The sequence below is a fragment of the Naegleria lovaniensis genome, assembly GCF_003324165.1.
Source record: "Naegleria lovaniensis strain ATCC 30569 chromosome Unknown tig035, whole genome shotgun sequence".
Lineage (NCBI taxonomy): Eukaryota > Heterolobosea > Eutetramitea > Acrasida > Naegleriidae > Naegleria > Naegleria lovaniensis.
Genome location: NW_025407858.1, coordinates 142,717 through 159,021, shown reverse-complemented (window position 1 = coordinate 159,021; position 16,305 = coordinate 142,717). Strand labels below are relative to the sequence as shown.

General features: G+C 37.5%; 7 protein-coding genes across 7 annotated transcripts; 3 read left to right on the top strand and 4 right to left on the bottom strand.

The window, feature by feature from the left end:
• Window positions 1-523: 523 nt before the first annotated feature.
• Window positions 524-4,312, top strand: C9374_008878 (uncharacterized protein; the record flags this gene model as incomplete). The annotated part of the gene is made up of 1 exon (XM_044699002.1): window positions 524-4,312. One exon carries the CDS (start codon window positions 524-526, stop codon window positions 4,310-4,312), a length of 3,789 nt encoding a protein of 1,262 aa, XP_044545055.1.
• A 330-nt stretch (window positions 4,313-4,642) lies between these two features.
• C9374_008877 (uncharacterized protein) lies at window positions 4,643-5,981 on the bottom strand (the record flags this gene model as incomplete). The annotated part of the gene is made up of 2 exons (XM_044699001.1): window positions 4,643-5,335; window positions 5,577-5,981. The coding sequence occupies 2 exons, from the start codon at window positions 5,979-5,981 to the stop codon at window positions 4,643-4,645; spliced, it is 1,098 nt and encodes a 365-aa protein (XP_044545054.1).
• A 112-nt stretch (window positions 5,982-6,093) lies between these two features.
• Window positions 6,094-7,854, bottom strand: C9374_008876 (uncharacterized protein; the record flags this gene model as incomplete). The annotated part of the gene is made up of 1 exon (XM_044699000.1): window positions 6,094-7,854. One exon carries the CDS (start codon window positions 7,852-7,854, stop codon window positions 6,094-6,096), a length of 1,761 nt encoding a protein of 586 aa, XP_044545053.1.
• Window positions 7,855-8,358: 504 nt separating this feature from the next.
• C9374_008875 (uncharacterized protein) lies at window positions 8,359-11,046 on the top strand (the record flags this gene model as incomplete). The annotated part of the gene is made up of 1 exon (XM_044698999.1): window positions 8,359-11,046. The coding sequence occupies one exon, from the start codon at window positions 8,359-8,361 to the stop codon at window positions 11,044-11,046; it is 2,688 nt and encodes an 895-aa protein (XP_044545052.1).
• A 332-nt stretch (window positions 11,047-11,378) lies between these two features.
• Window positions 11,379-13,185, top strand: C9374_008874 (uncharacterized protein; the record flags this gene model as incomplete). The annotated part of the gene is made up of 4 exons (XM_044698998.1): window positions 11,379-12,082; window positions 12,142-12,402; window positions 12,459-12,672; window positions 12,730-13,185. The coding sequence occupies 4 exons, from the start codon at window positions 11,379-11,381 to the stop codon at window positions 13,183-13,185; spliced, it is 1,635 nt and encodes a 544-aa protein (XP_044545051.1).
• Window positions 13,186-13,293: 108 nt separating this feature from the next.
• C9374_008873 (uncharacterized protein) lies at window positions 13,294-14,500 on the bottom strand (the record flags this gene model as incomplete). Its single annotated transcript, XM_044698997.1, has 3 exons — window positions 13,294-13,888; window positions 13,970-14,236; window positions 14,349-14,500. The coding sequence occupies 3 exons, from the start codon at window positions 14,498-14,500 to the stop codon at window positions 13,294-13,296; spliced, it is 1,014 nt and encodes a 337-aa protein (XP_044545050.1).
• A 390-nt stretch (window positions 14,501-14,890) lies between these two features.
• On the bottom strand, window positions 14,891-16,079 carry C9374_008872 (uncharacterized protein; the record flags this gene model as incomplete). The annotated part of the gene is made up of 2 exons (XM_044698996.1): window positions 14,891-15,495; window positions 15,884-16,079. 2 exons carry the CDS (start codon window positions 16,077-16,079, stop codon window positions 14,891-14,893), a joined length of 801 nt encoding a protein of 266 aa, XP_044545049.1.
• Window positions 16,080-16,305: the final 226 nt, after the last annotated feature.

The following is a 16,305-nucleotide window of genomic DNA, read 5'->3' as shown; positions in this document are numbered from 1 at the left end:
AGAGCAGAGACAACAGACGCAGTCGAAACAACACTGTGTGTTGGATCAAACATTCTTAATATTAGTTAATAAACATGTTTCGCTGAATCAATTTGATGTGATGAAAAAGTACTTGCATTTCATTCCGTGAAGAATTTCCAATCCATTTCGCATAAAAATCTATTACTATCTACAACATTTTGATACATTTAGTATTGTAATCTTTATGAAAAAAAGGCTAAATTACAATAAAGTACCTCTATTTTTGAAATAATCTTCAAATATTGATCTCTAACAAAAGGAATGCATTGTATTTAGAAAAATATCAATACCTTATCCAACAGTCAAAACAAAATATTGTATTAAATTGAATATTGTTGATCTTCCTTGGGAATAAAAATCGTATCAAGAATCAAGATAACGGTGCCTTTTTGTAAACCAGTCATGGTCTCAAACAAAAGAATCCTTTGCAAATCCAACAACTTCTACTTTTGATCAACACTACTAGTCCTATCGTTAAAAAGAAACAACTTGTCTCATCAAAATGATTACAAGTGAGGTACCCTCTACTCAAGCTCCTCGTTGGTCTCCAACAGAATACACGATCAACATTCGATCGTTCTTTCTTCAGAAAAGAGATCGTATTGTTTTTCTCTCGCTTGTAATTATTGCTCTCACGTTGTTGATACCTTTGTGTAATGATTTTAATATGTATTACTACCATAATGAGAATTTACATCAACCTCAAGAATTATCACATAGTGCGCATGGAATCGATGATGCCTCATTACTCTTTGAAGAATCGATGAATGAGCAGCCCGTCGTAGGAAAGCAACAATCATCTTGTTTCGAGAGCAAGCCTGTAGAAGAGACAATTCGAAAACCAGCACAACAACAACAGGACGCAAAAAGCTTTCCTTCCACAGCTACCTCTGTTTTGGGTTCATTCACATCAATTAACAATACCAACAAACGAGTGAAAAGTTTTCAGAGTAGTGCTAGTCCCTCTTCGCCTTCGTACAACACTACCTTAATGTTTTCCTTGGAACCCATCATTCAACACCTTTTGATCAAGTACACTTTCAAATTAATCCTGTACACAGCCCTACTTGGAGCCTATTGGAAATTTCATAATGTTATGAATTTCATCTTTAGAAATGTGACCACTTTGAGAACTACCTCTCAGTTGCCTAATCCATCCATGTTCATTTCGTTCCTTCTGAAACTCTCACTCTCCCCTCGTACTATTCTTCTTCTTTCAGAAACGACAAGGTGTGCTGGCTCCACTCTTTGGGTCATGTGTGTCCATTTGGTTCTTGGAAAACATTCACCTGCGTATCTATGGATTTTGGTCTATGCCTGTTTGGGAAGTGTTGCTATGGAAATTTCTCATTCTGAGGCGTCCTCAATATCAACCCATTCGACCACCTATATAACCATGTCCTTCATGGTGAGTGGAGATTTATTTATCATGATCTATTTCTTGGACCATCCGTTGGGGGAATGCTTGAGTGTGGCTGTTTCTGTGCTCATTATTCAAGTCATGACCATTGAATTGATAGATTTTATGAGGAATAATTCGATTGCTTTTGTACAGAAACGAGAAGTAGAAAATCTCAAACGTATGATTCATCTCTACAAGAATTTGTATATGAGTGCTCCTGATACTTTTATTTCGTGTGTGTATTGTCCTCCAACCGATCAGGAGGTGGGTCTCTACAGATATGAGAACAGTGCTCGTTCCACTTCTGGAAATGAATTGTTGAGCAATGATCCTAATAGTGGTTTGGGTACAACACAAAAGAAAAAGCTTCTCCCAATTAGAAGAGTATCATCCTCCTCAGATCCATGTAGCAGTGGAAAAGGAGCAAACGGCTGTTGTGAGGAAGCCTTGGAAGATCCGCTTAATACCAAAAAAAAATACGATGAAAATACACCCACCGAGTCTTTTATTCAAGATGATGAGACCCAATCACGTTCAAATTCATCCTCCCTCTATGATGATCCGTATCAATGTTTGATTCATTTCAAAGTCATACAATACAACCATGCTGCTTGCGACATGTTGGGTTATCAATCCGATCCAGTCAGTAATAACACTATTACTAGTACAACAATATCGAACACTGACAGCAGCGGTGGAGCACAGAATCCATCATCTATGGACGCAGAATCCCTGACTCTTGCAGATTTGATATTGAATCCCAATGAACGTTCCAGCGAGGAGTTGAAATCAGCAGTTCTCGGAGGAAATGATGCAACCATCCATGAATTACAACTCAAATCCATCACTCGATTGAGAAATATACTATTTGATATCTTGGATGGAAGTGTTCACTCTGCATCACCCTACTTTCATGATCGAATCATTCCGCTCTTTATTTTAGGAAAGAATGGAAGTATCATGACTTGTTCCATGAGTGTGTCGAGAATTGTCTTGTATGATTCTCCCAATGCTGTTTCAACTTCTCCTCACAAGCCTACTGCTTCCATCTATCCCGTCTATTACAACATGATACTTCATGACTTGACTCAAAAATACAAATTATTGGACGAGTTGAATATTGAAAAGGAAAAGGCAGTTCAAGCCAATAATGCTAAAAGTCAGTTCTTGGCTCAAATGTCTCACGAATTGAGAACACCATTACATGGTATCATTGGTTTGGCCGATGTCTTGTTACAATCTCCAACCTCTGCTCCACCATTGGCCTCCTCTTTCATCAACAATTCCACTTTCATCAATCATTCTTTATCTGCTACACCACCCTCAAATGCTTTTTATGATACTACTAGTTCGACGGCAACTGAATCTAATAGAGTCTTTAAAAAACAATACTCTGTCTCACCCATTGAAACCAATCAAGCACAACAACAACAGTACACTCAATTTATTAATACCCTTCAAACTATCAAGTACAGTGGATATATTCTTCTAGCTTTGATCAATGATTTATTGGATATCTGTAAAATTGAATCCTCCAAAATTCAGTTAGAATGTAAGACATTTAATTTGAGAAGGGCATTGAAGCATATTCATTGTGGCATCTTCCAACACCAAGCTCAACAAATGAATTTAAATTTCAACATTGATATTAATCCCAATGTTCCAACCAATGTGATTGGTGATGAGAATCGATTGGTACAAATTTTAATTAATTTGGTGTGTAATGCCATCAAGTTTGCAGATCAGGGAAGTGTGTCATTGAGTGTTGAGAGAGAGGAAGAAGAAGGTATGGCTCAGGAAGGATCCAATTCCAATACTGCTCCTGAGAATAATGTCATGAGTAATTCTGCAACACCTCCGTCAGAAAATACCATATCAAAAAGTGAATATTCAATAAGTATATGTAATGCAACACCTAACATTCAAGAATCTTCTCAAAAGGAGCCTCCATCTTCTCCTGCACTTGGCACTCCACACTATTACAAGATCAAATTTAAAGTGAGTTACACTGGAATTGATATTTCACACAATGACATGTGTAAATTGGTAAGACCATTTTCACAACTGCATGGAAGTATTTCCCGCCCAGGTTCTACCAACGACACTCTCAAGATGAAAAAGGTCAATGAAGGAACACGTTTAGGTCTCTATATCTGCAAACAATTGGTCGAGTTGATGGGAGGAGAATTGAACGTGAAAAGCGAAAAAGAAAAAGGATCATGCTTTTATTTCACTGTCAAATTAGGAATGGATGAGAGTTCTAATATGTCTAAAGACAGTAGTTTGCAACAACATTCATCCGTGCAATTACCTTCCACTTCACAACACATGACTGAAGCTCCTTCATTGACCAAACCCGCCAACGAAAATTTGAATATTCCTGGACAACTTTCAAAAGATGTCCTATCTAAACTTAATATTTTAATTGTTGAGGATAACTCTATTAACAGAGTCGTACTGATCAACATGTTGAAGAAGATGGGATGTCAGAACATTGACAGTGCTAAGGATGGTGTTGAAGGATGTGAGTTGTATACATCATCAACCTCACAACAAGATCATAATGGTTCATCCAAATATGATATTGCTTTTATTGACCTCTACATGCCTCGAATGAATGGCTATGGAGTGGTTCAGCATATTTTAGAATCTGAATCAAAAGAAACAGCCGTTAAAACAACCTCTCAATCACCACAGGTACAAGTAGAACATCAACCTCGCCGACATCATACTATTTTAGTGGCTCTGACAGCAAACGGATTTGAAGAAACTAGAATTCACTGTCTTTCAAATGGTTTTGACATTTTTATGAGCAAACCTTTCTCCATGAGTGATTTTTCACAATGCTTGGCTCAGTGTACAAAGCTCATGGAGAAATATAATGGTTAGATGCAACCATTCCCTTACTTATCATTTTAGCTTGATTGCCAAATTATCCACCCCAAATAGGAAGCGTAGTAGTTATGCTCGAAAGATTTCTCTCATATGTACTTTTCATACTAGCAGGAACACTGGTACAGTTCAACATGAAATGTTTTGTCTCCAAACGAATATTATGCAATTCTTTACTATGACAGATCGGTAATTGTGAAGGGTTTGTTGTGGTTGGTTTACTTTCACCTCCTGATAGATAGCATGAAACGTTTTTGAAAGTGAAAGAGTGTGAGAGATGCAAATCCGTTACACAAAGTCCATTCGAATTCAAACCCATAATTATTATTATTCATCATTGTCACCAAAATACATGGCCCAAGTAGGATCCAACCAATAACATGCTTCACATTTCATTGGAATGACTCCATAAAAGATTGGGAAGAATAAGGCAAAGTAAATTACCAGTAACACAGCTGCAACCACTCTTGCCACAATAATTGCAAATTTTGCCCATCGCTTTTCCAAATCTGGTTTTTGTTTTCTTGCACACAACATGACACCAGAAAGAAATCCACAAATAAACCCACCAATATGTGCAAATTGATCAACGGTTGGTAATAAACCAATGATAAAGAAAATTAACAATTGCATAATGACACTAAATAATAATTTGAAAGGATTAAAAACAACATCCCAGTTCAATATTAATTCTGCCAAAGATGCTGAAATAATTCCAACAATGCATGAAGTGGAACCAGTGGAAATTTGATCATAACTGAAAACACTACTCAATAATCCTCCTCCAATACCAGAGAGCATGTAAATGACTGCCATTCTTGGAAATTTCCAAACTCCTTCTGTTTTTCTGACCGTTGACAGTAACCACATGAGATTGAATAATAATATTAATACACTTTGGTGAATGAACATGAATACCAAAAATCTCCAAAAATCAGCACCATTGGCTCGTATCAGAGAATTGACTTTAGCTCCGAATTGTATCACAATTTCTTGTTTTGGTCCAATCATTGGATTATTCTAATCAACAATATATTAATGCGGCAAAACATGACAAGTACGTGTACACATGGACCATTCATTTGTTTTCAATTCGAAAATATTCATGAATTCACAATTAAATTTTCCATATTTGTATATCGATCATGAAATTGCCAAATTTGCATGCCATACATGGTACAATTTCATTGAACCCAATTAAAAAAATAATAACAATAATAGCATGATAACAATACAATAATACACATTCGAATGAACATACCAATGGATCATCAATTCCCTTTCCAACAATACACATTGCCACAAACACTGCCACTTCCACCACACATGTAATTGCCGTCCAATATGGAAATGAAATTATTCGATCGGTCATTCGATTCTTCTTTTTCTTTTGACTTTCTCCATCGAGTTGCGTTGGGTCTGTGGTATGTTTAGATTTTCCTTCTCCAAGGTCCATCGGATCCTCTAAATTGGGATCTTTGGTAGTATCATATTCGACCGCATAGTTTTGAACGGGTTTTCGTTGTTGTATGGAAGGTTGAGATTTTAATTCGAAGGATGAAAAACTTGTATTGTCGAGCTCGTCAATGTATCGCTCGGTGAAGGCATCTTTGTCGAATTGATTGTGGGATTGATTCGTTGTGCCGTTATTTGGCTGTTGTGCCATTTTTTTTTGTGTGCTTCTTCTTTGTTTGACAGGTGACAGTTCAAAAGGAAGCCACACCAAGACAAAACACAATCTTCTAATTCGAGAACTGCAGGATCGAACACATAATTTACTATGCCTTCTCTTCTGGCTCTACCTTATTCGATGGACTTTTACAAGTGAAAATCATATTCACATATTTCGTCAATGTCTTGCCATAGGTCATTTCAAAACATGTATCATTAAATGTAATGTAAGAGGAAAGTGCTGTAACAGCGGTCAAACCAGCATCCATGAATTGATTTCTTGCCAGTCCAAAAAACACGCTCAATACATCATATCCAAAAATGTAAGTCACTAACATTCCAAGTGAAATAAGCCATCCAATAAAGAAGAGTCCTGTCACAGCTAAAATGAATTTTGTGAATCGATATTCCATAAAGTTTTTCTTCTCTTGTGCAGTGGCTCTCAAGGCAAATAGAATTTTCACACCATAAAAGGTAAATCCAATAACAAAGGTGAATAAATAAATAAGGACTGCAAAACTGAGAAGAATCCAAGCAGTGGCATAATTTTTCACAGCAAGGAATATAATGACAGAAATCACTCCAACTACAATGACACATGAATAGAAAATGGAAAGAATGATCATATTGAGTTTGGAGAGACCTCTTCGATTGGGTTCTGCTTTTCGGTTGGCCAAATCAATGACATGACTCCAACAAATCACTAAACTTGAATATCCACAAATCATGAAAATAGCTGCCAGTCCTCTAAATATTCCTGGAAAGTATGCTTTGTAAACTGGCATGAATGCTGTAATGTTGAAAGCAAATCTTAAGACATTTTCTAAGAATCCAGTGATAGTGGCAATGGTTAGCAAGATTGGAGGTTGTGTGACAATGTCAAAATAATGTCGCACGAAATAGAGAAACTTTTTGAACTTGGATGTCTCTAAACCAATTTCACTTCGTTTCTTAAAAGTTACAATTCGCTCTACAAATCGAGGAATGACAATAAAGAAGGCTAAAAACACGGTCACTAATGCATACAGAATGGCATATAGGACTGTTGAGATTCTATAGGCAAAGATGATTTGCCAACTTTGATAAAAATCATGACATTGAAATCCAAATGATTTTCCATTCTCAGATTCATAATTGCACCAACAACTGATTGGAATATTCAATGGAGCCGATGGTAATTGATTGGAATCCATGGCAGCAAATAAATCATTGAAATAAAAATTGAAAAGAGTCGACAATGACACTGATCTCAGAGCACTATCTCCAGAAACAATGGTTTGATTCAACTTTTGAGTGGAATAATCAGTAAAGGTTTTTCTAAAGTACTGAGAAGTCAAAATATTGTAATCAAACAATCCCAAATGAGCCCTTGTTGTGCCATGATTGCAATGATGTTGTGAAATGGCAGTAAACTTGGTCACAAAATCAGTGGCTTGTGCACTTGGATTTTGAGCCACTGTTGAGAATGAAGGACAAGAGTTGTTTCTCAGCACTTCTCGGAATGTGTGAGAATTAGTATTATTACAATGCAAGCAATAATTAAATAAAACTCCTAATGAAGCTAATTGAGTTTGATTTGTCAAGTCCCATCTTCTCTCAGTAGAACATAGAATATTTACACATGATGAGGACATGGTTGAATTCCCAACAGTGTCATCAAAGAGAGCAATTCCATTTTTGTAAATTTCAGGAGGTAATGATTGTCGATCATTGATTTTACAAAAATCATAATATTTAGTGTCATAGGTGTACAGAAATGGATAATAAAATTGATTAATAGGTGCCAAATTCAAACACTCGTTTGATGGATAGATGAAACTGTCCAATACTACTGTTGTTACATTCATACTCGATTGAGCATGGATCATTGATGAGGCAGTGTTGAAAATGCCACACATCAAACAAAGAATACAAAGGATGATGTGAAATTTAAAGAGTGGAGATGATTTGAATAAATTCAAACGATGAGAGCTGTTGTATGATGAGCTGTTGTTGAGAGATGGAGACATGATTGTGTGTTGTGAATTTTGTTTTTGAACAGTTGAAAATTTCATCATGTGAAATAATCATCATCTTCTGTGAAATCTCATTCAAGTTCACGATGTGTGTTGCCAACCCATCATTCAAAGCTGAAATCAGTAATGAATAACAATTCAGTGCTCTTCTCATGAGACCCTCAGTCCGACGTTGTAAATATTGTTGAATCACAATTTTTCCGTGTTCTCTCCACGAGAGTCATTGAATTCAGCTGACAGGACTCGAGTGGTCGACTGCACAGCAATTAGGACAATTTCATTTCATTATAAACATTTTTTGGTCATGTATTTCTTTGCAGATCAATAAATTCACATCCCAAGTCAAATGTCATAAAAATGCCTGTACTTGTATCGAGCCAAAACGTCTCATCAACAACAACCAACAACAACAATAACAACAACCAATCAACCAATGAATCCAATCTGAAAACCATCAAAATCCCCATCGAACTCCAAAAATCACTTCTCCCTTCCAATCTCTTATCCGAAAATGAACATTCATCCTCCTCAGGTGTCCTCTTACAGGAACAAGTCATTCAACAATTAATGGACTATCGAGAGGAATCATTGGCGAAGGCCTACATGATGCTCAACGTTCCGTTACCACCCAACTTACCCACACTAAAAGATTCCTTTACCGCCAATGCTCAACTGATACAACCGACGACGAACAATTATCATCATCATCATGTAAAAGAGAATCATACTCCCACACAAACACTCTCACAATTTTATAATGAAAATCCCAAAGTTGAGAAATTGAAACCAGCCACACAAGATAAATTCCATCAAACTGAATTGAAGAAGGTAACCAAACAAATACAGAATCAGGTCGAGAAGGCTATCGTGAACAATGCTGTTGCGTCCTCACAAACGGAGAGTGCAGCCTTGTTGGATCGGGAACAATGGATGGCACGAGCTCTCAAGAGAAATCCGAATGTGTTGGCTCTCATGGAGAGAATGCGTCCATTGAGTAAACAATCCAGTCATAGTGCTACTTTGATGCAACACAGTGAAACTGGAGGTTTTTCATCATCTTCAAAGGCTTCTTCGACTAGTTTTAGAAAATTGAAGAGTCAGGCTTCCATCAGCTCCGATCCCAACTCTCCTCGGGTGAGTACTGGAGCGAATGGACCATTGCAGAGAAATCCAAGCGAGACTAATATTGGTGGATCCATCAATATGAATTTGTTGAATGGTGCTCCAGGTACTGGCTTTGAAGCTGGAACAAGAGATTCTGTGCCTGGTGGTGCTACTGGATCCACGAATTCGATTTCTGCACTCACCTCGAATCCTGCAGGTCTCTCACTCTTGATGGGTATGACAGATGGTAACGGAGACATGACAGGAGCAACCAATGATCAAGAGAAACAAAAACGAAGCGCTCTCGATTACGCTGATGTGTTGGGAACTGTTGAAAACAGAGAAGTGTTGTCTCGTGAGGTACTTTTACAATTGGTCTATCAACATTTATCACAACGTGGATTGTATGAAACTATTGCAGTCATGGAAGAGGAAACTGGAATCAAGTACAATGGACATAGATCGGATAAAACTGATACCAAAGATTCATTGATTACAACTCTGCTCTGTCTTGGCATTAAAGATATTGAGAAACCATATGTATTGCCTCAGTCAGATTTGATCGATCTTGACACAGATGTTGAAGTTCAAACAGCCAGTATTTATCATCACTTTGAAGAGGATGATGTTGGTGACATGAGAAAACCATTGTGGGCTGAATTATTGAGCAATGAAGATGATAACATTGATTTTGTTGGATCCGAATTGAAGAGTGCTTCTCTTAACAAACTAATTGAAAGATTGACAAATCCAGATACAGATGCCAGATTCATTCAATGCTTCCTTGTAACATATCGCTCATTTACAGTTCCAGAAATTTTACTTCACAAACTTTGTCAAAGATATCGAGTTCCAAAGTGTCCAAAACATATTTCTCCTGAAGTATGGAACAAAAACAAGGAAACCATTCAAATTAGAACAGGTAACATTTTTACCAAATGGATTGATGAATTTTTCACACTTGATTGGAATGAAAACATGATTCGTGAGGTTACTGTCTTCATTGAAGATTTCCTTCTCAAGCACAAACAAACTAGCAAAATGGGTCTCAGAATTCGAGGAAGGCTTGCTCAAAAATTAGCCAGCAGCAGAAATAAGGAAGAAAAGCTTAGCTTTAGCGAGATACCTGTTCCTCCAGTCGTACCTGCTACTGTATTTTCACCAAAATTATCAATTTGGGATATTAGAGAAGATGAATTGGCAAAACAAATTACGTATATGGATCACAATTTGTATCGTAACATTGAAGCTCACGAATTGTTGAACTGTTCATGGTCCAAACCAAAGCTCAAACACCGTTCTAAAAATGTCATCAAAAGTATTGACTTCTTCAACAGACTTTCTAACTGGTTTGCTACACAAATCACTCATGAAGAATCTTTTAGAGAAAGAAAAGCAAAACTTGCCAAATTGATGAATCTTGCTAAACACATGTTTAGGTTAAACAATTTCAACAGTTTGATGGCTTTGAATAGTGCTTACGAAAATTCTGCCGTTCACCGTTTGAATATGAGCATTAACGAAATTGATGAGAAGTTGAGGGAAGAATTCACAGCATGCTGCAAAGTAATGGCACCAGACTCTTCTTTCAAAACTTACCGTACTCACATTAAGCAAGAAGTGAAACCTCCATTGAACATTTATCTTGGTATTTATCTCACTGACTTGACATTTATTGAAGATGGTAACCCAGATATGATTAAACATTCCAAGACTAACAGAATGTTGATCAATTATAAGAAGAGACAACTCGTTGCCAATCAAATTGCAGAGGTGATGCAATACAAGAATCCACCTTACAACATTCAACATGTACACCAAATTCAAGAGCTATTACGAAACACTCTTCACAATCACCAAATCATTGATGATAAGGTTCTTCATACTAAATCAGTACAAGTAGAACCAAGAGGCGCAAGAAGAGAAGATTTGAAGCCATAATTGTGCATATTCATACTTTTATTGTATTTATAGAATCTAGCTAATACTGCTTGCATAAAGACCAAGTATTTGTCAGTTGTATTGCACATTTCCCCAGTCATTAACTACAATTCAGTTGAACAATAAGCATTGTTAACGAAGAGAATTAATGAGGTTGCATCGCTGAAATGAGTTTTCACAAATAAAGAATTCTTTGATTGAGTGATGAAACCTGCATCATGTGTGATTTCCCAACTCATGAGAATCAAGTCCAAGAATGAAACACTGTATGTCGTTCTCTTGACATAAAACGATTTTTTGCGAAGGAGTTTGCTGATTGAAAATTCAAAAAAATGGCTCAACCATCATCATTGCTGGCATTGATTTCGTTACTATTCATCATAGTCTCACTGTTGGGGAATTTAGTCTTTGCCGATGACTTTACCGTGTACTTTGAGAAGGGATCGTATGTGGTCAGGCAAGGTTATGATTTGAAGAGTGGTATTGCCGCCGCTCATTATGATGCTACTTATGAGAGTCGCGGATGGGATGTCTTGTCGTTGGAAACCAATGGAATGGTGAAGGATGATATGCAAGCCTTCGGAGCTGGTTATTTGGAAGGTGTCATTACTAGACAAAGAATTTACAATCACTACATGAACATGCAATCTTATTCTTGGGCTGAAATGCCAGATAAAAAGATGCCTGGATATGTGAGAGACTTTTTTGACAAGCAACGCAATTGGATGAAAGACCAAAGCACAAAGTATGCTTCTGATCCATTTTGGCAACAGATTAAGAGCGTTTATTTGCAAATGGAAGGTCTTGTTCAAGGTTATAATGATGCAACTACTAATCCTAATGAGAAGATTGATTATGCTTCCATGCAAACAATTAGTTCATTTGGTGACATTTTCGATATTTTGAATGTAAAGCAAGAAAATAGACCACAATTCCACAAGATGACTCCACAGCAAATTATGACATTCGTTCAAGAGAATGGTCACTGCAGTGCTTTGTTTAAAGTTACTCCAGATTATAGTAACATCTACTTTGGGTAAGGATTAATCATTGACTTTCTACTAATTTGTGTTTTATTAACGTAATGAAAAACAGACACACCTCATGGTTCACATTTTCAGCCATGACAAGAATTTACAAGACATATACATTCAATTTCAATAACAGACTGGTTGCCTCTCCTACTGTAACCTTCTCATCATATCCTGCCAATTTGGCTAGTAATGATGACTTTTATGTCACCAAGTCTGGATTGGTTGTCATTGAAACATCCAATAATATCTTTAACACCTCGTTATATGATTTGGTGAAACCTGAATCATTGTTGTGTTGGCAAAGAGTCATCCTTGCAAACAGGTAAGTGTAAATTCATTCATGAATGTTTGCATTTTCTAACTCGGTTGAAATGACAGACTTGCTTCTGATGCCCCAGAATGGAGCGATATTTTCAGTGAATATAACTCTGGTACATACAACAATCAATTCATGGTTTTAGACACCAAGAAATTTACGCCAGGAAAAAGCTTGAATAAGAATTTGTTCTGGGTCGTTGAACAAATCCCAGGAAAGGTTTATGCAGCTGATCAGACAGAAATATTATCTTTTGGATATTGGCCTTCTTATAATGTAAGTTAGAGGTGGATTTGCAATTTTGATATTCATTTTTTGTCACACATTTCTCAGGTTCCTTTCTACAAAGAGGTTTTCACAATTTCAGGTTATCCAGAAATTTTAAAGAAGCCAAATGCAAGCGATATGCTTTCATATGAGACTTGTGTCAGAGCCAATATCTTCAGAAGAGATCAATCAACGGTGAACTCTATTGATAGTATGAAGAGAATGCTCAGATATAATAATTATCGTGTGGATCCACTCTCTTTAGGAAACCCAGGTTACGCTATTGCCAGCAGAAACGACCTCAGACAACAATCCACCAACTTGGACAGATCATGCAGTGGTGGTTATGATACTAAGGTTTCAAGCATTGCTGATATTCAAACTATTCACATTATCAATGGTCCTACCTATGACAATGTGCCAGCATTCCAATGGGCTGGTCAATGTCCAGCAAAGTTTGCTCACCAAGGCATGAGAGACAATTTTAGATACGACTGGATGACAGTAAATTGGAGAAACTAAAGAATACGATCGCCATTAAAACAATACTATTATTTATGACAACCGTATCCTGACAACGTTGGTATTCATTGGGAGACAAAGCTTTTTAGTGAGTGGACAGATGTTTTTTTAATTGCATGCATTCAAATAAGGACCAGCGTAAGAAATATGGGGTCTTCTCAACATGAAAGCAGTGCTTCCAACTACGGAAATTGTGTAGTCCATTGTGCAGTCAAACATGACAGCAAACACTCCACAATCAAAAGGGTCCACTCTCACAATCACCTTAAGCTTAATTGCAGGACCAGTCATATCACTTTTGGAAATGTATACTTGGATCCATGGAGTGAACAACATTTGATCGGATGTATGGATAAGCCTGTCTTCAATGTACACATCTACAAAGAAGTTTTTAGCCCAAAGTGTAGGGGTGATTGTGATGGTCACAAATTGAGGCTCTTTGATTGTCATGACATAGGTGTCACCGGCAGAGTTCGCTGAAGAGCTCACCATGAATGAGGTGTCCAATAATCCCTTTCTGCTCAATTTATCCACAAATTCCTTTGTATTATATTTTTCAAATAGTGGCCACACTACTTGCATGGAACTGTTGTAGTAAGCTGTTAAGGTGGTCACAACTTGACCTGTCGAGGGATCCACATACTCTCCATTGCCATTGACATGTAAGAGATGAGGTCCTCTGGGTCCTAATGGCCCAAGGGGTCTACACGTTTTCATATTTTGTAGAAATTATTAGTTTAAATAGATGAATCATTCAAATGGATTTGAGAACCTTCATACCTACCCCAAAGCACCAAGTGGACCAATTGGTCCCAACACTGAAAAGAGACCCAAACCTTGCATGTGTTTTGTAAAATCATTGATGTATGGCATCACATCCCAGAACGAATCCCCCAGAGGACCGGCTTCAGATAACGGATTGTTTGGTTTGGTAAGAAGGCCGTTATGAACAGTTCCAATAATGGAGGCAAGGAAATCACTGAACGAACCGTCTAACCATACGAATGAGCTGTTCGTCATCCAACCAACAGGGCCTAAAGGACCTAGAGGTCTACTCCAGTAATTTCAATGATGTGTGAAGATCATCACGTATATGAATTAATGGGATGGTTCATGTAGCATCCAAGAACATTTCTCCCAACACAACTCATTCCAATACTTACCCCAAGGCACCAAGAGGTCCATTATAACCCAAAGCACTTGAAGATAATATGTACAAATTGCATCCGAGTGGACAATTTAATGGATAGGGAGAAACACCCGAAAACTTCCTTGCATGGCCGCTATTAAGGATTGAGAAGAGAAACGAGTACATCTCACTCGAGGAGGAGAAGCACTCTTCGATGAAGATCTTATAGCAGCCGCTTCTGCACCTCCGAGATGTTCATCCATTAACGGAATCAGGATCATTACGATCATGAGGGTCATCACAATCACCGAATGCAAAAGACCCTTCATGCTCCCACGTATCATCATTCCACTCTCCCTGAACCAAAAGGAATCGTATCTGGACATTCACTTTCTTCACCTCTAGAGCACGGCAATCGATGATGGTGATAGGACCGGTTGTGTTTTTTTAAGGAAAATTATCGCTTATTGGAATTTTGAACGGAGTACGGGCCTGAGTGTTGTTCCTTACATGCACAGGAGTCATGACAGATATGATGATTTCTCGCCAGAATAACACGTTGGTCTAGGTTGTTGTTTATTTGATGAGATCCTTCAAAAATTGCAACACAACATCATCTTGATCATATCGTGCAGGCTTGTGTTTGTTTTGAGATTGCTGTTTGGCTTGGGATTGAGCGCTTTGAGTTGATGTATCCGCTTGTACGCTTAAATCTTCCTCTAAACGACTTGATTCTGGTTTCTCCAAAACTTCTTTCCAGGCCTCATCGGATGCAGTCATTTCTATTTCATGTTGTTGTTCGGCAGTTTTGTGTACATTTCTATTTTTCAATTCTTTTAAATATTCTAAAATGTCACTATCGTCGTTGTCATTAATGTTGGGCATTTTCGAAGTTGGGAATGCTTCTGCTGCAAGTTCCTCTTCTGACATTTCTAGCGGAGTGTTTAAGACTGAGCTTTCCACTTTGGTATATTGCGTGAAATTAACTTGTTTTGCAGAAAATGGAGAAGTTGTGGATGGAGGTCGTGGTGTTGTTGACGAAGAAACATCTCCTTCTTTTGCTCTCTTTGATCTCAATACAGTAATCAAATCGTCCTCTGGCTCTTGCTTTGCAAGTAAACCAATGGTTGCCTTTGGTGAAATGGAGAGAATCGCAGAAAATATCGAGTCAATTTCTGGATCTGTAAAGGTTTAAGTATGAATGGAGGAACCTCTACTTTTTTGCTTTTTCTGCCTCTTTTTCTTTTTTTGTTTTTCTCTTCCTTTTAGTTTTTTCTATTGGGGTTGATGTTTCGGATTGTGTTTGATGTTGTCTAGTGGATTCGTTTTGTTGAGAATTATGATTGAAAAGTTTGCCAACAACTTCTCCCACTCGCTCCTTTCGCAAAGCAATTGTCTGTTGTTGTTTAAGTAATCGGAGCTCTGTTGCGTTTGCATGTTTTTTTTGTTCTTTCATTGGAGATGTTGATTGGACCTCTACTTGCTCCGACAATTTTATGGTTGGCTGGTCTGATGATGGTTCATTATTTGTTGGTGGACCTAGTTCGTTGGTGCTTGTTGTTTTCGTACTGGCAGCTTTTTTCCTTGCGTAGAGTTGAAGAGAAAATGAATGGTAATTTCTGTTGATGGTTGTTAATGTAGTTAAAAGATGAGCACAATTATTATTGGAGTTGTGATGTTGGTGTTGTTGGCCAAGTTTCAACATGTTCCGAAGGCACACTGTTGTTGTGCAATTGTGAGGACACAAAGCTTTGGCTAGAAACATTTTTTTTCTTTCGTGCACTGGCCAGGAAAGGAAACTCCAATCAAAATTTTATTTGAAGGATGGGACTGGATAACTTGTTGGATCATTATTTTCTGGTCTCCCAGACGAAGGAACGCTTGTTGTTGATCTTGAGAATGTTCAACGATGAACGTCTTTGAAAATTATTACAATTTGCAAGTGCTGTTGTGCTATGAACTTTGGTAAACTTCAATTCAAAAAAATTTCT